Below are 24,915 nucleotides of genomic sequence, written 5' to 3' on the forward strand. Positions count from 1 at the left end.
ATTCTCATTGGGCAAGGGAAAAAAAAAGAGTACAAACGGGTTTATTAACATTAATTTTCTTTTATATTATTATCATTATAATTATGTATTCTTATTCAGCTCTGAGATCAGATTGCTCTTTTCACTCCCATACCAAGCAGGGATCAGTGTCTGTTAAACTGGCTTTGTTTGGGGGTTTGTATTTTGGGTTGAGCATCTTTGTCATCTCCCTATAGAAAATATATAGTGGGAATGAATGAAACAGAACTAGTGGTTAGAATGACAACATGCAACTTTGACATTTTACTTTAGCTGGCATGTCAGACAAACTAGTCACTGCTCGGTGACATTCATTTACCCTCGCCTCCATTTTACTCTTCCCTGCCTGGGTGAATGGAGGGGCTAGAAGTGCGCAGCACAAGAAGTAGCCTACTCGCTGCAGCCTCTGACCCAGAGCGACTACCAGCCTCTGAACCAGTCTGACTCTGAACGTCATCATCCTCTAAATTAAATGGATGGAAATGGAGTATTGGTGAAATCTGGTTTACGTAATGAAACAAATGGCACAAACAATAAACACACAAGACAGGGTCTGGAGGAGCGCTAACGTTAGCCGCGCTGCTGTTAGCCACGTTATCGTCACTCCGTAGCACATCAGAAACGTGACATTCCTCCAAAATTATTGCATGCTGTGTGGACAAATGTTTCTGCATATTGCTAGTATTTCCCCCCTTTGACGAAATAGAGGTTTTGCAAGCATTGCAAGTGGCACTGTGGTCATCGTTTTGCTTCTGCCTAGACGGTGGCTAGACCGGTGGCTGCGGTGCGGTCTAAACAAAACAAGGCTGCGTTGCGTGCGTGTCGCAGCGTGTGACGTCATCGCGCATGTAATCGATAGTGGAATTCTTAAGGATTTTGGCTAACGATTCCAAGGAATTGATCCACTGGGACCCGGTTCTCAACAAGAACCGGTTCTCGATTCCCATCCCTAGTTACCATCAGAGAAGAACTCTTTCACTCTCACTCGTTCACTTTCTCTATTCGCTTACTCCTATTCAGCGTCACATGGGTAGGGATGGGAATCGAGAACCGGTTCTTGTTGAGAACCGGGTCCCAGTGGATCGATTCCTTGGAATCGTTAGCCAACGTCCTGAACGATTCCACTATCGATTCCATGCGCGATGACGTCACACGCTGCGACACGCACGCAACGCAGCCTTGTTTTGTTTCCAGCCACCATGGCGTCTAGGCAGAAGCAAAACGATGACCACAGTGCCACTTGCAATGCTTGCAAAACCTCTATTTCGTCAAAGGGGGGAAATACTAGCAATGTGCAGAAACATTTGTCCACACAGCATGCAATAATTTTGGAGGAATGTCACGTTTTTGATGTGCTACGGAGTGACGATAACGTGGCTAACAGCAGCGCGGCTAACAGCAGCGCGGCTAACGTTAGCGCGTCATCTGTTAATATGGAGAGTAAACTCCTCCAGACCCTGTCTATTGTGTAAACCAGATTTCACCAATACTCCATTTCCATCCATTTAATTTAGAGGATGATGACGTTCAGAGTCAGACTGGTTCAGAGGCTGGTAGTCACTTTGGGTCAGAGGCTGCAGCGAGTACTTCTTGTGCAGCTCTAGCCCCTCCATTCACCCAGGCAGGGAAGAGTAAAATGACCGAGGCGAGGGTAAACGAATGTCACCGAGCAGTGACTAAGTTTGTCTGACATGCCAGCTAAAGTAAAATGTCCAAAGTTGCATGTTGTCATTCTAACCACTAGTTCTGTTTCATTCATTCCCACTATATATTTTCTATCCACCTTATTTTTGGCGGCCATTTTTGCCTGATCTAGCTGATGGGTGCTTCTTCCGGTGTGATCCTCCCAGCCTTGTTGCTGACAGCTTGACACCCGTCTGGGCGAACGGAGCAAATCACTAATCAGGTCCAGCTTGGCAAAAATCTCGTCGATAAATATCCCTTTAAGAGCGCAGTGCATTGATTCATGGGTAATCGTGGCTAATATTAGCCGCTAGTTAGTTATGTTACATGGCAGTAAAACGCCACTGAATGACCAAATTGATATAACTTTTAACCATTTCGGGCACAACCGTTTCCATACGGACCCATCAGCATTGGTTAGTTGTTTATAACGTGGTTGGCTATATTTCTAACGTTCTATCTATCTCTGCACACTGAGAATACTGGGAGGCGGGCCATAGCATCTCTGTCGATGATTTGATTCGACAGTTCTGGGCACTGGCGTTGGCGTTGGCCAATCCTGGCGTGTTCCACCCCCAAATCGATTGTCTTCTGGTGCAAAGCAAGTGGCTTCTAGGACGAACAGGCTCTCTGAGCCTCGCGCCACTAACGTTATTTTAGAGCAGCGCAGTAAATACAATATTCCTGGAACGCGAGTTTAACTTAACAGTTACATGTCCTCTGCATTCTACATAAAATTAAGATATTACGGGTTGTTTTATTTGGTATGTTACATACTTATTGGCCAAGTTATGTTCAATTCAGCCAGGGTACAAGGGACTGAGTGTAGGTGGCCATCTTTTCAAATCAAGTAGAATACATTAGGAAATGGCAAGCTGCAACAATGAGTCACGTTAAACCGGACCTTGTACGCACAATTATTTTTTACAGTGGGGCATTCAAAAATAAGGTGGATAGGGAGATGACAAAGATGCTCAACCCAAAATACAAACCCCCAAACAGAGCCAGTTTAACAGACACACTGATCCCTGCTTGGTATGGGATTGAAAAGAGCAATCTGATCTCAGAGCTGAATAATAATACATAATTATAATAATAATAATCTAAAAGAAAATTAATGTTAATAAACCCGTTTGTACTCTTTTTTTTTTTTTCCTTGCCCAATGAGAATCGATAAGAGAATCGATAAGGAATCGGATCGATAAGCAGAATCGAAAATGGAATCGGAATCGCTAAAATCTTATCAATTCCCATCCCTACACATGGGGCTGGAGCCTATCCCAGCATGCACTGGGGGGAAGGCAGGCAGACACTCTAGAGCAGACAGGTCGCCAGTCCATCACAAGGCTAACAAGGCTGTGTTAGCCTGGCTAACACAGATAGACAATCACTCACGCTCCTATTCACACCTATGGGAAATGAAGAGTCTCCAATCCACACAGGAATTGAACCAAGGTCCTTCTCGCTCCGAGGACACAGTGCTAACCACTGAGCTCAACAACAAATGTATAATTTATTTATGATAAAGTAATCTCTTATAGGATGAATCAGTCTGACATGACAACAAAAAAGCACTTCTGGGTGCCACTGCAGCAGTTAACTAGTATGAGTTGTGCCAAACCAACGTTAATATCTCAAAAACTATACATCACATCACGTATATTTTGACTTTGTGAGTGAGAGCAGAAGTAGCTCAAGGGTCTGCTGTATAATGTATGTAGTGTTAAAGTTGTGTGAACTGTCACAGTTTTGTGTGGATTTAGTAAGAAGTACAGCCTGTTAGAGTGGGACACACTCAAGGGTGGTCCCATTATAAAGTCTGAAAAAAGCATAAAACATAAACTGCGATTCCTAGGTGATAGAGTCCTAAAAGTGGTGACTCGTTTAAAGTTTAAATGGAGTTTCTAGCTTAAAGTATGAAGGAGCAGTTAGAGTTCAAAAAGGGCATGGTTTCACATTAAACTGCTGTTTAAAACTAACGGCAGTTGCCCCAGAAGCTGTAAAAGCTGTTTGTTTACAAACTACCTGATTCCTCGTATAGGCAAGGATAAAGCCTAAATAATTTTGGATCTTGCAAAGTATATTTATTGCATTTTTATCCAATTAATGTCCGAATGGCAACTTTCCAATCCAATCTGCGTGCACAGTCATCATAAACAAAATCACATTAGAAGTGGACAGTATTTAAAGGCAATACCTCAGCAGAAAGGCATGAAAAGAGAAGTCCAGAGCAACATTTTCCACCACACCGACAGCAGGGATGGAGAAGTCTAGGTTCTGAGTAAACACTTGCGATGTGCCCAATGTGTGTGTGTGTGTGTGTGTGTGTGTGTGTGTGTGTGTGTGTGTGTGTGTGTGTGTGTGGTGTGTGTGTGTGTGTGTGTGTGTGTGTGTCTTGTAAGCGAAGGAACACATTGAACAGGCCAGGTATGAACAGCTGAAGCGTGTGTATCTGAGTCCACAGAAGACCTGTGTTTATTTATGCAGTCTACAAACCCCCAAAGTACAGTGACTGCTTTACACTGTTAGGAAGACAGAGAGAAAGGATATGTTGAAAAATGTTGGCCATACTTTTTGGTCATGTCCCAAATTGCTTAACCTTTGGAAGGAGGTATTTGAATGGTTTAGTGAGTAAACCATTCAAATACTTATTAGACTAAACTTTAGTCTAATAATTGTTAAAGGGGGACTTACCACCCAGATATGTAACAAAACGGCATGCTGCTTGATTTGAAAAAACCTATGGGAAAAACCAAGAAATGACGTATCCTCTTGTCTCACTATACTCTTTGGCTGTGCTCAGCTCAGGAATTTTTTTCCGGAAATCGACGCCATGACAGTTTGCTCACCGCCTCTAAAATAAGTTATTTGAGAGCTACAATATCTTTATAAATATCAACAACTAGCCAACGCTGGTGGCCTGAGCGTTGCTCAAAATGGTTTAAAGTTATATGAATTTGGTCATTCAGTGGCAAACTAGAAATTTACTCCATTGACTCCCATGTAGTGTATGTAAGTATCATTAAAAGAGCCTGGTGATGCGAGACTCGTTATAGCAGCACATCACAACAGTCAGGAGGACAAACCCCCCGCTCTCAACACGCTCATGTAATCACAATGCGAGATTTCTCCACGTTATGCCCTTGTCCAACTTGCCATATACCCCGCCATGGACTCCCTTTTTAATTTTCGTTTCTCCCTTTTTCGTGATTCTTGTCAAAAGTTGTAGTGCACCTCTGCTTTTCCTCTCGAGCGCAGAGCTGCAGCAGGGGACTGGAACATTCTCCCCCTCCCCCCTCCCCCCTCCCTCCTCCCTCCTCCTCAGGCCCCGGCTGGCGGCTGCTCACAGGCGAAACAGCCTCCTGCCTCCTGCCATTTCGGCTAAAAAGCTCGCCCTCACAAAACAACAACAAACAAACACAAACAAAAATCGCTGGTGTGCGATTTTTCAGCACAATCAGAAATCAGAAATCTAAAATTGGGTACAGGATTTCGGGAATCCCGCATCTGTTTGCGCGAACCGCTGCATATGACTGGACAAGCCGCTTTTCACAGACAGGGGCACAGCGTCAGTGAGGCTGCAGGAGCTGAGTAGCCTATAAGTCGGAGGTGAGTGTCACTTCACCATGCCTTCTCCTCCCCGTCAAAACTGAACCAGGAAAATACATTTTAGGCTGTAGGCTGCTTTAGTTTAGTTTCCCTTTTTTTGTTTCTGTTTGACATCTGCTAGACTAGGTGCATGAGTGAAAAAGGGGCACAGAAGAGTCCTCCTCTCTCTTCTCTCTGCACAATCGAAGTGGTTGAGTGGTTCTCAATGTGGGGCCCGGTGACCACCAGTGGTCCTTGAGAGGATTCCAGCATTCTCTGTTGTCTCTCAACCTAATATATATGGAATTCTGGACAAAATCAAATCTAGGCTACATAAAAAATATATATATTTGCATCTGAGAGACCAAATCTCATCATATGGGGGTCCATTGCCCCAATGTGAACTAAATTAGGGCTCCTTAGTATGAAAAAGGTTGGGAATGATTTACAGCAACACAATGCCATTTTCTTCCTTTTATGATTATAGTGGCGTTTATTGATAGTATTGTGTTACATCACCACATGGCCATCTTGGTAGGAAAATAACAGGCAATTGTAATCAATTAACAGGTGATTAACAGGTCAAGTGACACAAACAGCCAATGAGCTGTGTGTATTGTAGCACCATATTGATAGGAAAATGCTTGTGACATCATGGGAATAGGCTTGGAGTTGTGAGGAGCCGGGAAAGGGTACAGGGGGAGTAGGGGAGTAACTATCTTGAAATCCCATAGTCTTTGGTTCATAGTCTTTGGTTCATCGTGACGTCACGACATATCAAATCTCCCATTCATTTGAGGGCAAAAAAAAGCAGTGTTCAACCCATAGAGGGCACTTATGCAGCTGAAAATGATACAAATGGTACAATGGCAACAGTTTGATCTCAAATGTGGAAATTTTGACCAGAATTCTTCACACACACCACCCCCAAAGTCATATATATTGGTTAAAAGCTGAAAAAAAGTGTTTTGGGGGTAAGTTACACTTTAAGCAAATCAACCCTGACTGTATTCTTATCATTATGGGATGTTCTGAGAGTCTTTGACCCAACAGGCTCACTGTAGTTGAGGTCAAGGAAAATATTAATGACACTTATAAACTAATTTGAAAGTGTAATTGCACTTGATGACATCTTAATGCCTGCTATGTCATGTTTACCATAGGTTATGTTGTCTTGGTTAATGTCAAGTGTCATAACGAAGACATCTCCTTTCAATGTCAACTTTGCATTAACAATGACATAATTTACTAAATTACACTTAATGACAACAGTCATAAACATTCATAAACCCTCCTTCATGTTCATGACAAGGTGTCATGGCATGGTTATGACAGTGTCATGTCAGTCTTATGCACACCCCTTCAAAGGAAGTGTTACTAGTATTTGTATCATTTCATATCTGTATCGAGATTACTATCTGTGTTGTTATGCAATTAGCCTCAGTTGACTAAACAAGAGATAGCAGAGGGCATGTAAGGACTGCAGCTTGAGTGGGCATTTCTCCTCAGGCACCATGGTTACATGTTGGCAAGAATTCCCTTTTTGCAGATTATAGCAATGCAAAAGCATGCATGTTCCTCCGGTGGTCTACCCCCTGCATACAGGGGTCTATGTGATTCTATGTGATCTGGGGTCCCCTGTAGGTGGTCTACCCCCTGCAGACACTCATACCAAAATAGTGGGGCAACACTGTTTTAGGAGCATTCCAGGATTAGCCCTAATCTGAGAAGTATGACTGGATGCAGCCCACAAGCTAAAACAACATGATAGGAGAGAATCCATAGCAGCGAGAGACAGACAGACAGACAGACAGACAGACAGACAGACAGACAGACAGACAGACAGACAGACAGACAGACAGACAGACAGGGCCTGTGGCTATTGGAGTCTTGTATGGAAGAATATACATGTACGCTTTAATATCTCACGGCACCACAGCAAAAGTGCCAGTAACACTCCACCTACACATGCGTTGCACACTGCAAGAACAACATCCCCGGACTGCTATTACAAGAGGCAAGGGAATACAACACTCTTATACAGCCGTTCTTTATAAGTGAATTTAAAAAGGCTGCAAGCTCTCAGAAGATGGAATGTGGAAGGGATTATGCGTAAACCACACCACCAAGATTCCCCTCAAGAAAAAGAGATGCAATGCAAGTGGAGGGTTCAACCACTTTGTGTGCAGTGCAGTAGCACCCCTTCTGAGGTGTGGAATGGTGCAAGTAATCAATTCACTTGATCCTGCTATACATAACCATGAAACACAATATGAAGAAGAATATATAATATTATATAATATTGTAATATGATACATATTATCTATAGATTATTAATATAGATATTATATTAGATATGTACCTGTACTGATATCCTACTAATTAGAGCAGTGTATGTATGTATGTGTGTGTGTGTGTGTGTGTGTGTGTGTGTGTGTGTGTGTGTGTGTGTGTGTGTGTGAGTGTGTGTGTGTGTGTGTGTGTGTGTGTGTGTGTGTGTGTGTGTGTGTGTGTGTGTGTGTGTGTGTGTATGTATGTATGCATGCATGCATGCATGCATGTATGTATGTATGTATGTATGTATGTATGTATGTATGTATGTATGTACTGTATATCTGGAGTTGCAAGGCGCACCATTGCTCCGATCGCCTCCGAACTTTGCTGAAACACTTTTCAGGGGTCTGGCATGAATCTGGTGCGGGGGGGAATAAAAAATACAGCAATGTTGTAGTTGTAGTCGGCCGGGAGAACCACAGTGCCTCGGCTCTCCATGCACTGATGTTCCGGCCCCTGCGGAGTAGTTCCACAGCAGCGGATTGGGGTTTCTTGGACCCGTCCGCTAGCAACATTGCAGAGGAAGATTAAGTGGTCAGATTCGTGAGTGGCTGCTGCTTGGATACAAGCCGAGGCGTAATTAGCCTCGGCTGGGTCACCTGGGCGAGGGTGTATGATGTTGTGAGACCCGAAACACCCAACAACCCCAGGTTACATCACTGATGATGTATCCCAGTTGCATTTAGAAGATGTAGGGCTCTATCTTCCCAAAAGCGCTAATTTAGCGTTTGCGCTCATTTAACGCCGTGCGCAATGCAGATTGGGGGCGGACACAAGCGCATGCCTGTGATAATTCTACTGGGCATTGGCTGCCACAAGCCAAAGCAGGCGTTTCAGCGCTAAAATGTGGTGTTAGATGGCATTATGCTATCGTCAGCAGCGCACAATTACTTTGCGCTAAGAGCTTTGAAAAGGACCTCTTACGCGCAAATACCTCTCTGCGCTGGGCGCTGCGCGGAGATTACGGCTGCGCTCCCAGCGTAGAGAGGTATTTGCGCAGTGGAAAGTGGAATTCATTTTGGATATGTCATTACGCACAGCCTTGCCACGCCAAGACATCAAATTATGCTGCTAAAATTGGGTATTAGCAGATAATACAGTTAGGCAATCAACTATAACTCACTGAGAAACTTTTATCACATCGCAAAGAGGGAAATTAATTGAGAAAACTTGTTGGACAATGGACATAGGCTATTTACCTTCATAAGCCGGGGGGTCGTTGGCACCACAGACGATCTGTCAATAAGCTCCCTCTGTCCTCGCACGAGTGAGTACACTCGTGCGCTTAAGGGGACCTGACAGAGTGCAGTGCCAAATTTCATGAAATCCCGACAGCGCCACCTACTGGTAACACAAAAACCCGTTTATGTTGAGAACCTTTCATCCGATCGACTTCAAAATTGGGGAGTGTGCAGCCGGTAACCCGACAGAGTGCGTTGCCCAATTTCGGACATGCCCATAGTAATAGCACCACCTACTGGCAATACAAAAAGCGATTTATCTCGAGAACCGTTCATCCGATCGACTTCAACGTACGCTGCCAGGAACCTGATGGAGTGCAGTGCCGAATTTTGGATACGTACATAGTCATAATGCCACTAGTCTATAGCTGCTTTCACACATGTTTGGAATTCAGGAGTTATCTAGAGGCCATGCGGATGGCTGTCATGTGTGAACAGATTTTCGTGGCTCATGCGCGCTCCTAGACGAAGGGAAGTGTAGCCCCAGCCGTAGTCGCAGAAGCGTATTGTCCCCCCCCCCCTCCAGAGCTCCGTGAAGTAGTCAGCTTGTGAGTGCATGAGGACAGAGACATCGTGACAGATTATTATTATATAAATAGTCGATGTGAATGAGCGAGCAAAAAACACATCATGCCATTTCCATGGGTTTCCAAATGAAGCTCAAACCTGCTCCGTGTGCGACAACCAACCTGGATTGCTGGATTGAAAGGCTCATGGCTCTGATCTGATTTCATGTCTGCTTCGCACAGCACACACATTTAATAAGCATTTTTGGACGCGAGGGTCATCCCGCTTCCCAGTATTGGACATCGCTAGGTAGGGTATCTGGATCTGGTTGCGTTCATGTCTTTGATTTAACGTTTACACAGCGTTTGTGAAGATTCAATGGCAAAACCGCAAATTCCAAGTAGCGTCAAGTCAGGCAGTATAAAACGAAAACTTCCGGGTATAACCTTCGCAATAATGGCAATTAAATAAAGTAAATGCACGTGTAATGTTTTTTGTGTGTGTTTCGAAAGATACAGAACGGAGATAAACTGGAAGAATATCTGCTCCCTTCGAAAAGTCAATTTTAACCCGTAGTGAGTCCACATTCTGATTTTTTGTTACTAAGTAATACAACATTTATTTTATTTTGAAGGTAAAAATGTCTAGCTTCCTGTATTCTGTATAATTCTAGTAGGTTTGATGCATTTTAGGACTGAACATAGCAAAGACCTGTTTTGTTTGTAGTGCTTGCGACTCGAGGAAATCGATGCATCTGGGCGTGAGTTGTAGGGTTGTTTAATGAATTACTTACTAACGTTATGCGCAAACGATTATGTGCCGTGAACGTTAGGCAGTTATCGCCCATTATGTATTTTTAGTTTTCACAACTCCCCACATTGTGTGGTCATGCCCAAATTCCCCCCCCCCCCGCCGCTGGTAACCCTGGTTTACACATCACTCACTGAATCCATACTTACCTTTAACAACTCCTGGTACAATGCCCTCACCATCAAACACAAAACCAAACTCTCCCGCATAACCAATCAGGCAAGCAAGCAAAATCATTAGTTCACCGCAAACTCCCCTGCAAGGCCAGATTAACACCCCCAGGGGCCCCTTCGCACTGATGATCCCACCTTAGATTTGTGTCATAGTTCTGTGGAGCCTGACATGAGCCCAACCAGTTTTTTTTAGGGCCCCTTCATACTGAGGGCCCTGGGCACCCGCCCAGGTTGCCCATATGGTAGATCCAGCCCTGCTCCCCTGTCTGAATTGTACAACAGGTACTGGAAAGCCACCCCTCTCACCCCCTTCACCAATCCTTTCAGTTACTCCCATCAGGTCCCATCACGTTACAAAGTTTTGAGGAACTATTAAAACCTGTAAAAGGACATTTGAGTGCTGGCTTTTTTTCTCACGGCGTTACAAAGTCCCACTGGCCCGGCAAAACATTTACAAAAATATTTGATCCCTTCTGCCATCACCTCCTTGAACACTTCAAAGTAGGCACCGTACTTTAACTACAATCACCTCCCTGAACACTTCAAAGTAGGCACCATACTTTAACTACAATCACCTCCCTGAACACTTCAAAGTAGGCACCGTACTTTAACTACAATCACCTCCCTGAACACTTCACAGTAGGCACCGTACTTTAACTACTGCACTTTGACCTGTTTAAGAATGGGCAGTGGGCACTGCACTTTGACCTGTTAACACTGCTCTTGTCAGTTGTGTTTTGTATTGTGTATGTGTCTGTGTGTTTTTAATGTCTTTTGGAACATGCATTTTTGAGCCTTGTCTATGGACATTTTCTGTTGCTTTGTGACAGACAATAATGTTATCTTGAATCTTGAATAACACACAGGGAGTGGAAAGGGATTTCCCTTCGCTCTAACTGAAATGATCGGAGCCAATGGCAGAGCTTGCAGGTAGCGGAAAGCGGCCACGACCGAAACCTCATTCATACAATAAATCTAGTGGGAGCAAGTCTCTACGCAGTGTTCAGACTACTTTTTTACCTGTTGATGATTTGTTTGTCCTGCACCTGCTTACATGTGCGTGCTCTACTTTTATTTGTAACTGAAATGGTCGGAGCCAATGGAAGAGCTTATACCCGCAGCCTGCTTCCGTTGAGTCAAACTATAGCACCACCTACTGGCAACATAAAACAGCTTATACCTGCTTCCGTTAAGTCAGACTATAGCACCACCTACTGACAACATAAAACTGGCTGGACATCCGAGGACAACATCTATGACATGACATCGCCGGCCCCGGTGGGCAAGGGCAACGTGGAGGAGCTGTTGATAGCAACGGACTACCTCGGCGTCATGGCCACCGTTCTGGAGAACTGCATCGGCATCTTTAATTGAATGGACTTCTACTACTGCCCGGACCTGAGGTGTAAGGCCGTTCTCTTCATCCTGTGCCACTTTGTTGTGCACAACATGGTGGAGTATGCTGCGTAACTCCCGTAGAATATACACCCACTATATTATGCCATCATCGGTGAAGAAGGGGGCACTGCACACATCCCAGTGGCTCACCCTCAAAACCATTCATTGAGTGGTTTTTTTAAGCTTCTGTTTTTGTCATTCTGCTAACCAATGAGAGTGACATGACAAATCTGAGGATGAATGCTCGTCAACTTGGGGCAGGTCATCCAAGCTGACAGGACTCTGGCTGCAGTGGCAGTAACTCAGATATTTTTGACAGTATATCATAATAAAAAGGACATGCTTTTAGGAAAGTGTCTCTTTCTGTTTTAGGGCTACCAAACCAAGCGAGTCCATATATTTCTTCTTGTTCCTACAGTTGTAAATTTGAGCTTCACTGTGCAAAATGATGTCTGTGCAGATTTTGACACTAGAAGGCTGTTTTCACATTTGTCTGCTGAAAGTGGAAAGTTTCTATGTGCTCATTGAAAATCCAAATTTCTACGAGCATGATTTGTGACATCACACATAGGTTGGAAGCTAATTCTGGTCCAATATTCAACTTATACAAGTGTGATGTGGAAACTTGAAGTCTCCAGTGCAGTGCACATACCCTAAGAATGGACTTTACAGTGAGGAGACATCTGGAGCCCTATCTTCCCAAACGCGCTAATTTAGCGTTTGCGCTCGTTTAACGCCGTTCGCAATCCAAATTGCGGGCGGGCACAAGCGCATGCCTGTTATGATTGTACTGGGCATAGGCTGCCACATGCCAAAGCACGCGTTTCAGTGCTAAAATGTTGGGAAGATGGCATTATCCTATCATCAGCAGCACGCAATTACATTGGGGGACACCTCGGCATTCCGAAATGTCGGCACTCCGAAATACCGGCATTCCGACAAAATTGAGATCTGTCTCGCCATTGCGAAATAACCCTCCCCCAGACCCTAACCCTAAACCTAACCTCTCCCACCCCCCACGCCTAAGCCTAACCTCCCCCAGAACCTAACCTTTCGGCGAAACATTTTTTTGAGATAAAAAGGGCCGCCTCTCCGAAAGCATAGAAGTCAATGATCGGAATGCCGACACTTCGGAATGGCGAGCTGACCCCATTACATTGCGCTAAGAGCTTTGAAAAGGACCTTTTACGCGCAAATACCTCACTGCGCACCATAATCTCCGTGCAGTGCAGCGCAGCGAAGTAAAATTCGTTTTGGATATGTCATTACGCACAGCCTTGCCACCCCAGGACATCAGATTATGCTGCTAAAGTTGGGTATTAGCAGATAATTCAGTGAGGCAATCAACTATAACTCACTGAGAAACGTTTATCACATCGCAAAGAGGGAAATGAATTGAGAAAACTTGTTGCACAATGGACATAGGCTATTTACCTTCATAACCCGGAGGGTCGTTGGCACCACAGACGATCTGTCAATAAGCTCTCTCTGTCCTCGCACGAGTGAGTACACTCTATTACGCATGGAGAGAATTACAGCATATTGCATGCCTCGCGCAAACAGCCATTGCGAGACAGGAATCTGATTGGTTTTGATTGACGTAATTCCCAGCATTGCCTGGCCACACCCGTGAATGATTCTGGTAGTTAAGACCACCCAAATCCCGTTTGCGCAGGCATTTTGGGGCGCCGATGATTTTGGCACGGCTCTAATTTGCACTTGTGACACGTGCCGTGAACGTTTCCGCATCCACGCCATATTTTTCTATATTTATATTTATATTTTTCTACTTGTATAAATTATGGATGTTTGTTGTATATTGTTGAGCACTGTTTATCTTATTATTCAAGTGTATTCACTGTTTTTTCCCCCCTGATTGAGCACCCATTTGCAATTACCTCAGGTGCTCAGCAGGTAATGTCCTCTGTATTCATTGGATGATTGGTTGATGGAGGCACTCCTCACATGTATATATAGAGGGAGATATGTGCCGCCCATCATAACACTTGATGAAGGTCTAACCGACCGAAACGTTTGTTCATCCAAAAATAAAAATATTTCTCCAGAGAAGGGAGACAGTGTGCGGGATTTTTCTGTTTTGCCGCATCAATGCCGAGAATTGCATCTCCAACATAATTCGGGGCTGTTTTAACTTAGAAATCAGGGAGGACACGTCTACCAGACAATTATATCACTTTTAAACAGTTACATTTCTGTATAAATCATTACAAGTATGCTCCCGTGAGGTGGGGATGCTTTTTTTGCTGCTGGGCAGGGGTGCAAAATTCGACAGAACACCTGGACAAATGCGCAAGGCGGACTGTTATCTTGCCTGCTTTAAGGCACGCGCAAACAGGTGCGCAAGCGCTAATAGGGGATATCGCCTGTCGGAAGATAGGGCCCCTGGTGTCCTGCAGGAAAACTTTTGAGATGAAATATACTTGCATATTCATAGACTCTCCATTCTTTTAATGAGGGAGAAGGAGTAGATGTCATTTTAAGGATTTATCAAGATAATTTAACTTATGTGGGGAAAACCATCAGACACTATTTTATATACTTTAAATGAAACACAAGCATAAGTCAAATTGTCACATTACATTAATATCAAGGCACGTGTCTGTCCTTTTTTTTTTATGTCCCAATAATCACACAAGGGGGGATGAAGCAATACCTGAATATTTTCTTTGTTATTCAAGTTTTGGAAATTTAATTCAGTACAGACTAGTCTCAGTACAGACTAGAGCCATCAAGCACATTGTTTATAGCCGGTGAGTAATTGGGGCTGGGTTGCAGACTGATTATCTATGACCTCCCTGACTCTAGTGTCACCATGACAAATCTTAACTAAATGTTATAACATAATTAGTTATTGTATGTAACAACACGTATTACTCTGATTGAAATGAAAACCATTATGTAGAACGTTCTCCCTCAGGTCAAACAGTCTAACACCCTCGTCTCTTCAGGTGACTCATTAAGCCCTCCGCTGCGCGTCGGGCTCAATCATTCACCTGTCGGTCATTATTTCCCCAGTAATCACCGGCTCACTATACATTATCCCTTACTTATACAACAGGTAGTTCCGGCCGAGCAATTTGATTGGACAAGAGGGATCCTACCAGTGCTGATATTTCACGATAACGCACTGGCGCTTCACTGTGTGTAGGGTAAGCTATATCACTCCGCTTCACAGCTGCTCTAATCAACAAAACGCTTCACAGCTGCTCTAATCAACAAAACGCTTCAAGCAATATCACACGAGAGGGAGTGATGTTGTCTAAAACGTTTCACAGCTGCTCTAATCAACAAAACGCTTCACAGCTGCTCTAATCAACAAAACAAACACCAGCCATGTTACATTGAACGTCATTCACAAAGCGTAACACAGTTACCGAGAGCGCAAAGATGGATTTATTTCCTAACATAACTAACATGCCATCACCAGACTCTTATTTCACTGGCTGTACAATAAATGAAAACGTGCAAATCAATGTGTATGATAAAAAGTAGGCAGCCTGCAGTTAATTAGGCTACATTTTCGGTAACTGGTAGTGGAAAGCTGAGGGGACTATTTTTGTTGGCGGAGGAATAAATAGAGAAATCATATATTTCTCAGCTTTTTGTCATTTTTTTAATCAGCTTTGTTTAATAGAACTGCTGTGATTATCTTCGGCACTTGGCCTGCGGCCTCGTGCCTACGACCGAATCACAGCCGTGACGATATTAGCCAACAACAGCACTCCCTCTCGTGTGATATTGCTTAAATGATGTTGGTAATGACGTCACTGCAGAGGCTATGACGTGGCAGTACATATAGCCATGGTCAGCGTGTCATCAACCTCTTTCCCTGATCCTTCACCTCATGGTCGTTGTACCTGGGCTGATCATATCCCATCCTCTGAAGCTGCGTTTCACCCCACCCACCTCCCCAGTCCACCACCAACGCCTTGACTCCTGAAGAATTCCATACGGGGGGGGATTCTCTATCCTAGTCTGAGCAGATGCCCTCCTCTCTCACCACAAGAAGAGAGGCATCTTACCACAGAGTCATCACGCCAAAGAATCAGTTGCCATGCTGCCATGCCATAGAATTGGTTGCCATGCCATTTGTGAATAAAGCTCCCTCGTTAAATTCTACCCACTGGTCTCTCATGATTGAAATATGAATAGACATTCATTTCAAACTCCTCTCTCTTCAATTCTTAATGGATTTCATTCCTTTAAATGACCATAATCTCAAGATTGATAATTTAAAGATGATTCCCTTTAATTATTTTATTTTACAGTGGCACGTGGTCGCAGGAGAGAGAGACACACTGCAGTAACGCTAAATGATCAAAGATCAATTGATAGGCGGGCTATATAGGCTAGGCTATAAGCCTATAGAATGGCATAATCAAGGCACACAATAGAATTAAAACTCATTTAAAATTAACAAAACAACCATAACCTGTTGCTTGCTGTCTCACAACAGTGAAGCGTGATGCTGCCTGCCTACTTAAATCCAAGTGTCTCTCCAACTTGCAATGCACAAACCAGCAGTAAAAACCCATGCGTAATATGAACATACAGTACATCAATAACTCCTCTGCTATCCTCAATTCTTAATGGATTTATTTTTTAATGTAAATTGCCTTGTAGCGTACCCTAATCTCCGGATTGCTGCCGTTAAATTCGGCTGTGTCAACCACGCTTATATAACCAGTAGATCAAAGGCGACGAGATGCGCACTGCGCCAAGCGCATGGCTTGTTGAGATGAGTATGACCATTTGCCGACAAGGCGACAATCCTTTCTCAGAGAACAAACAAATTTTAATTTTTAAATCAAGTTGTGTGTGTTGTCAAGCTATATTTGATGCAGACATCACGGCATTCTGAAATAACGGACATCTCGTTAACAGGATGGCTACTGTATTTCTCTTAAACATAAAATAGGCTATAATAAGGCAAAGAAAACTACCTTTTTTATTTAGCTGCCAGCCATATTTACAGTAGCCTATATGATTGCCAGTAGCCTATTTAAAATTCCTAGTTGAAAGGTTGAATCTCCATGTTTCAGCGGGCAGCCTATATAATCCCGACAACACTTCTATTTCAGAATATGAAAATAGCCTATCTATATATAGCCCACAATGGGGAATTCCAAACGTCTGTTTTCCCCGTGTCCACACTCACACTCTACCATGGATTTTGGTGACGAAGACGGCCAGATAGGCGGAGACCAAAATCTACATTTCACCAAACGGCTTGATGCTCAGAACAATAGAGGTAGTGTGGACAATAGGTGCAAACGAAGTGCCGACCCAGAAAAAACGGGCTAATGTAGACATGGCCCAAGAGAGCTAGCTCATTTAGCAGAGCTGGTTAACGGGCCTTTATACATGGGGAGTGAGTTTAACTCGCTACCACTCAGGACTCACAAGGACTCTGATTCACTTGGTTACACATGCACATAGTCTCTAGTCTAGGTTATACAGAATGGTGTGGGGGGAAACCAACCATTGTGTTCAGAAACACCTTGTTGATGAGAGAGGTTAGAGGAGAATGGCCAGACTGGTTGGAGCTGACAGAAAGCGACAGTTCTGTTGTGAGGAGAAAAGCATCTCAGAATCCAACACGTTGAAATCTTGAGGCGGATGTCATTTTGGTAGCCGGTTGACATTGAGCTGAAAGCTGATATCGATCCAGTATTAGTAGTGTTCCTAATAAAGTGCTCAGTGAGTGTACCTACAGATGTGTTATTATCTTCAAAGGCTGTGCAACTCTATGGATCCAGCAGGCTCTAAAGATCTTCTCTGACCAGTGAGTTTTTTTCCTGCTGAAACCACTTTGCAGCTGAAACCACAAGGGAGCGATCAGAGTATAATAATCCAAAAATGATCTGGCTGCAGAAAATGGTCGGGGGTGCGTGAGTGGGACTGTCCAGTGCAGTACATGAAGTAGTGTAACATTAGCCTCGGTCTCAGCAGCAGCCCACTGGTTGAGTCATGTACAGGGCAGAGAGAGGTTAGGCAGCTATCTTAAATGTTCTAATAAATAATACACTCACGATGAAATTTGATCAAAGGAAAGTTCATCTCGGAGGGGGGGGGGGGGGGGGGGGGGTTGCGGGGAATTGACTCCACAAGGATCCATGTTGCTTCTGCCTCTGAGAAGTAAGAAAAGTCTTAAAAAATGCATGATGTGGTTTTTCAGACTTGCTACACTGCATGGTGATAGAAATATTCATTTTAGTCTTGATGCACTGCTACATGTAGCCTAATGCACCGTTATCATGTACTTGATAACATTCCAAAATCAACTGTCACTTCATCCACATACATTGTACAGTATATGGGCTGATTTGTGTAAAACACAAGATGAACATATAAATAATTAAATATCTACTGTACACACTGTTCCACTATAGAGAAGGCCTGAATCATGCATTAGGTACAAGCAAAGAAAATGAAGATATGAAGTTATCCATGTCTGTCCTTTGGCGACATGTAGACACTATAATCCCACTAGGACTCGTCTTAATTCCTCCCTGATTGGGCCAGTAGAACCGGCCTCTCTTCCTGTCCTGACCTAACCTTCCCATGCCTGCATCTACTGTATGCGCACAATCCATCCCGGCCTGGGGCAAGGAGTCCCATCAACACATATACAGTAGCTTCGTTCCAGAGAGAATGCCCTTTGCAGGTTTTATTTTGCTGGAACGTTCACATTTGCGGTGCAACACTCAATACGTCAAACTTTGAGCTGGATACTGTCTCTGCGGTAATGGAAAGTTCTGGAATGATCTGTCACATATAGTAGAGATAGGAGAGAGACACTGAGAGGGAGAAAATGGAGAGCTTGGTGAGAGTTGTTTTTTCCACACTGGAGAACAAGCTGCAGCCACACACATCACTGCTGGACCGTGGCCTTCCACCTATTGATCCATGCTGCCAATAACAGTCATTTGCCATCGGGGATTTGTAACAATCATTACACACTGACCCAGCTAGAGGACAGGAGTGGTGCCCTCAATACGCACTAACCAAAGTCATCTGTACAAATACACCTTATGATTTCCTGTCATTTATATAACTGAGAGAACTTTCCCAAACTATTGTTTGTTCAATCTACTGAAGAGACTGCATGAGAGAAGCTTGACTACCTTCTCAGTCAACCTACCACTGCTAATATTATCAGAATTGACGAGGTGGACTGTGAGAAGGTACACAGGAACGACTAATATACAGCTCTGGAAAAAATACAGTGCCTAAGTCACGCCCTCTTCCGGGTTCACCATGGGGCCTAGGGAGTGAAATCCCCATTCATTTTGCCATTGATGTTTCGTAAAATCGTAAATTGTGTGTTTAATTTAGACAAACCAAGCGATTCAGCTACAGTATATTCAGAATCACAAGAGACCAGAGAACAGTTCACTCGGACCAAACAAAAAATCTGATTGTTTTGTTTTTTGTGTGTGAAATGTTCTATGCTCTCTCATGATTCTGAATATAGCTGAATCACTTGGTTTGTCTATTAAGAGACCAATGCAAAATGATCAGTTTCTCTGGTTTGACTAGCCTATTTATAGGAATGTGTTTGAGTAAAATGAAATTTGACATTTGGAGTGGTCTCCTTCCAGAGCTGTATAATTCTTGCCAAAAAAGCAATGTGTCAAACTAATAATAAAATCCATTTGCTAGATCAACTCTTGCCAGGCAACCAGGGTATTATGAAATATTGACAAATAAAACAGGGCCCATGTAGCTAGGTGTATTTTTAAGCAATGCTCATCAAAATGCCTCAGCCAAAAACTGGCCTAGTTGGTCTGCATAATTAGCTGCCCGTTGGTCTTTTTCAATTGGAGAGCATCTCGCTTAGTTTGCAGAAACTTCCCTTGCTAAAATTAACCCTCCTGATTAAGAAACAAAATAAAGCAATGCAAGTCGAGCTCCTTTTTGGAGAACTTTGAACCTTTGCCTCAGATACTTTCTTTATATGTGTGTGTGTGTGTGTGTGTGTGTGTGTGTGTGTGTGTGTGTGTGTGTGTGTGTGTGTGTGTGTGTGTGTGTGTGTGTGTGTGTGTGTGTGTGTGTGTGTGTGCATGTGTGTGTATATATATATATATATATATATATATATATATATATATATATATATATATATATTATATATATATATATATATATATACTGTATATATACTGTTACTATTAATTACTTAATGCTTAATGCTTAAGCATTAATTACTTAATGCTTCAGAGTCATCTATATGTACAGTATAGTGAACAGGTCCTATTGTTACTATTTAAAAGAACACTTTGAAAACACATCAGATCTCAATGGGGAAGAAAATCATGCTGGATATCTCCTGACATGGCCTGGGTAATGTGTTAGAAACGAAAGGATGCCACATCGTTTGGAAATTAAAATTATCAACCTACAGAGAGGGCTGAATTCAGAAGACAACCCCCAACGCCGTGGAGAACGTCAGGTTTTCCACGGCGTTGGGGGTTGTCTCCTGACCAGACCCTTTCCAGACCCTTTCACATCTGTCACATGTGCTCAGGTTGAACCTGCTCTCATCTGTGAAAAGCACAGGGCACCAGTGTCGGACCTGGCAATTCTGGTGTTCTATGGCAAATGCCAATCGAGCTCCACGTGCCGGGCAGTGAGCACAGGGCACACTACAGGACGTCGGGCCCTCAGGCCACCCTGATGAAGTTTCTGATTGTTTGGTCAGAGACATTCACACCAGTGGCCTGCTGGAGTTCATTTTGTAAGGCTCTGGCAGTGCTCATCCTGTTCCTCCTTGCACAAAGGAGCAGATAGCGGTCCTGCTGATGGGTTAAGGACCTTCTATGGCCGTGTCCAGCTCTCCTAGAGTAACTGCCTGTCTCCTGGAATCTCCTCCATGCTCTTGAGACTGTGCTGGGAGACACAGCAAACCTTCTGGCAATGGCACATATTGATGTGCCATCCTGGAGGAGTTGGACTACCTGTGCAACCTCTGTAGGGTCCAGCACCATGCTACCAGTAGTGACACTGACCCTAGCCAAATGCAAAACTAGTGAAAAATCAGTCCGAATAGATGAGGAGGGAAAAAATGTCAGTGGCCTCCACCTGTAAAACCATTCCTGTTTTGGGGGTTGTCTCCTGAATTCAGCCCTCTCTGTAGGTTGATCATTTTCATTTCCAAACCATGTGGCATCCTTTCGTTCCTAACACATTACCCAGTCCATGTCAGGAAAGATATCCAGCATGATTTTTCCCCCATTGAGATCTGATGTGTTTTCAAAGTGTTCCTTTAATTCTTTTGAGCAGTGTATGTTGTATGGATACAATTATTATTATTTTATTTAGGCCATGGTCTAAACCTCTTTGAAGCGCTTTTAGTAATACAATTGCTTTTGTAATCCAATAATCCATCTACAGAACTGCAGCAGGTGGTACTGTGGGGGCTTCACCTGTAGCAGGTATGGCTTTTTGCATTTCCCCACAAAACGTAGGTGGCTTATGAGCAGGCACCTGTGAAGACGTGATGAAGCACTGTGGCATAAGAAGCATTCAGCTGAGTTGATGTGGCTTAAATGTGGGACGTACTACATGGATGGATGCTGGCTTCATAGACTTATGTAATTAACAACATATCATGTAATTCTTCACATACTTTACTGTGTGACTAGAGACAACTACTGTATGAGTGGATTAAAGAGGACAAGCAGAAAAATAATTACCATTGCAGTTGAGGGATTTTCGCTGGGATGAATAATTTGAAGCGATGGCATGCTTCTGGCCTCCTAGATATTGTTCACAGTGGCAAGTGAAATAGGGGCCAAGGAGGGGAGTTTGTGCATTAGCCCTGTTTTGGCCTATCCAAGCATGTAACCCTCTCCTCTCCCTCAAGAGCCAGCGCTCCAGTCCCCTTGAGCTAGGCCTGACCTCACAAATGCTCCAGTCCTCTTGAACTAGGCACTGACCTCACAAATGCTCCAGTCCACTTGAGCTAGGCACTGACCTCACAAATGCTCCAGTCCTCTTGAACTAGGCACTGCCCTCACAAATGCTCCAGTCCACTTGAGCTAGGCACTGACCTCACAAATGCTCCAGTCCTCGTGAGCTAGGCACTGACCTCACAAATGCTCCAGTCCTCTTGAACTAGGCACTGACCTCACAAATGCTCCAGTCCACTTGAGCTAGGCACTGCCCTCACAAATGCTCCAGGGGAATGAGTCAGTGGCTGACAGTACGAGGCCGTGGATGAACTGGGAAGCAGCGAGGTGTGAGTTGTGTGAATGTGTGTAAACCTCCCCTCGTCCCTGCAACCACTCCCCGAGGCTGTAAATAAGAGCATGTTCTTTGTCAACTGCTTACTCGCCAGCCATATCATCTCACCAGTATTTTGCATTTTTTCTATAGCGCCCTGAGCCCTGGAGGCAAAAACCCTTTTGTTTTTGTGTCTTTTTCTCACTTGGTGAAGTCACAGTCGCTGCCAGCTGTACTGTTAGCTGATCCTTCAGTGTGAAGTGTGCAGTGCAGTTGGTGATAAGAAGGATATAGCAAATTAATTCTCCAGGCAGAACTTGGTGCCCTAACTGGCAGAGGAGGGGTGGACCAATTATGAAGCCGTCTCACAGTCTGCGACCATTTCCATGGTATAAGCATTTATTTTATTGTATGGTAGATATTCATCAAGCCAGGCAAATGTATTCAGTGGAAAAGGAGTATCGTTCTGAGCTACTGCGTTATACCCTTAACGCAAAGGAAGGAAGGAGAAGGAAGGGAAAGTGAAATATGACGAGGCAGATGAAACATTTGCTTGGCAGTAGTCCACATTTACACCCAAGCTCACCATGGATTCAAAATTGAACAGCCTAATTCCAAATCTCAGTAGCTAACAGATTGAGCTCTCCATGGTACTGAACCTGTGTTCACTCATTTTGGCTACTAATTAGGCATTTTTGTCCATTTCAGCCCTAATGACCTAATTCAAAAATCCGGCCCTGTCACCGTCTGCTCGGGACCCCTGCTGGTACCCGTGCCAAATAAGAATGCTGTGGCCGAGGAAAATCAAACCGAGACATAGACATACATACATAGTTCTGCTCATTTATCTTTAAGATGGCCCATTGCACCCAACACCAAGCCCTACATCTGATGTACAGCAGTATAGAGGAGGAGGTTCAGCAACGTTCTCCCCAACTTCAAGATCAAGTGCCGCTGAGTAAAGCAGCAACTGTTTCAGTGGAGATACTCTGTTTGCAAGAACACAGTACTGGCCTGGGCCACTTCAGGCCATCATCCGCCAGAAATGTATTTATTGGACCAGACACTTGGCAGGCGGGTTGACATATCCATTTCAAACACCCATTTCAGCTCATAAAAATTCAGTGCCATAGTGAGATTTTTGTATTCACCTGCCACTGAGACAGCTAGAGCAAAAATACATGTGTTTTCCCATCGCACGTGTGTATACTCTCCCTTCGATCTGCTCTTGTTGTAAGTAAGAATGTGTTCTTTGTCAATTTCAGAATCAGAATAACTTTATTGATCCCCGAGGGGGAAATTGAGTTATGCTACAGTTGCTGACACTCATGGGAAAATATTTTACCAGTTAGATACAGTAAGAGTGAAAATTTGAAACTGCTATTGTATTTCTGAGCTAGGGGTGTGTGTGTGTGTGTGTGTGTGTGTGTGTGTGTGTGTGTGTGTGTGTGTGTCTACTTGCATGATAGGCTACCACTCATGATACTCAATTTCTGGTAGACTAGAATAAAGAAAATGCAGGCCTATAATTAAAAAAAACATTTTGCTTCGTGCATTGTGATACTCACAGGCGTGTGTGACAGAAAAGCTGTTGGAGGACTCGAGGTTGTCTACATTGTAATTTAGGTGGAAGGGTTTCTCCGTCACATTCTGGTTGGTGTTATACAGTTGGACAGCGAACCTGAAGGCGCTGTGCTCCTGCACGGTAGAGCGCATGAACAGTCCACCTACATGAAACACAAATTGTCATATTATATAGAGTATAACATTCTGAATAGTTGCTTAAGAGTGGCCTGTGTGTGCCAGTGATCAAATAGCTACATGTATTTTATACAGAGAGAGCAACCACACATTTACGCATTATTTGGACACATTGCTTTACCAAATAGGCAAGTCAAGACCTTCCTCTGAATTCAACTCACTGCGGAGACTGAAACTCGGATTTATCAACTCTATTTTTACCCAGCCGCCCACAAAGACGCGCAGGATCGCATAACCTTATCGCATACTGTGGAGAAGTGAACTGAACTTGGCAATGAATTACGCAAACAATTTAATCAATGCGACACGAAGCGGACACTTGTAGAGACGAAGCACCCTATTTTAGACTATGTGAACTGATAAAAAAAAATGTGTTAAGAGTATCCCGTTAAACTTACCAATGTTGATTTGATTCGGAAACCCTGCCAGCGATCCCCCCAAAAAATACAACAAAAGAAGGACTCTTGTGCGGTGCCACATTTTTCTCCGACAACTGAATTCAACTCCTGGTCTGAATGTGATGAGAGCGTAAAACCAGGGAAAAGCATGTAGGCTACACGGGCTTATGCGCAAAGAAATCCACAAGATGCATGCGTCGGGTCTCTCTCTCTCACTGGTGAATGTGTGTCAGTGCAGCTGCACCGCCAATCTCTTCTGCTGCTGAAAATCAAAAGGCACTGACTTATCTCAAAGATGGTGGTGGTGGTGGTGGAGGAGGAGAGGGGAAGCGGGTCTGGATAAGGATAATTCAAATGGTCCACAGAAAGAGGGAGAGGGCGGGAGTGAGAGAGGGGGGGACGTTTATCAAACTTGGTCTGACGTTGAATTATAATAGAGTCCTCCCCACGTCACTGCAGAGAGAGTTGTGGTGCATGTGGGGCGGCACTGCACAGCCAGCAGCAGCAGCTCTGCACTCCGGGTTTGGAGAGTGGGTTGCGGGCAGGACGCAGAGCCTGTGGCACCTGTTCACTACAGTCTCCACAACCCATTTGGGTCAAGCTGGGGGGAATGAATACGCCGTGTGTGTGTGTGTGTGTGTGTGTGTTGTATGTAGCCTATACTGTAATGTGTAGGCTATGTATGTAGCCTATGTAGGCTATCATGCAATGTAGGGTATGTGTTTATAGATGTAGCCTATGCGACGTGTATGTAGC

General features: G+C 43.9%; 1 protein-coding gene across 2 annotated transcripts in view; it reads right to left on the reverse strand.

Annotated features, from left to right (window-relative positions):
* Positions 1-24,241, reverse strand: part of LOC310773329 (glutamate receptor 3-like) — a gene marked incomplete at both ends in the record, with an annotated part of 166,662 nt that extends 142,421 nt beyond the window's left edge. For both annotated transcript variants that reach the window (XM_083633204.1, XM_083633203.1), the window contains 2 exons: positions 23,569-23,727; positions 24,160-24,241. In XM_083633204.1, coding sequence (XP_083489330.1) covers positions 23,569-23,727; positions 24,160-24,241 — 241 coding nt within the window. The remainder of the gene's footprint in view (positions 1-23,568; positions 23,728-24,159) is intronic.
* Positions 24,242-24,915: the final 674 nt, after the last annotated feature.

This window comes from Poromitra crassiceps (genome assembly GCF_964638095.1).
Source record: "Poromitra crassiceps genome assembly, chromosome: 1".
In the NCBI taxonomy this organism is placed as follows: Eukaryota; Metazoa; Chordata; class Actinopteri; order Beryciformes; family Melamphaidae; genus Poromitra; species Poromitra crassiceps.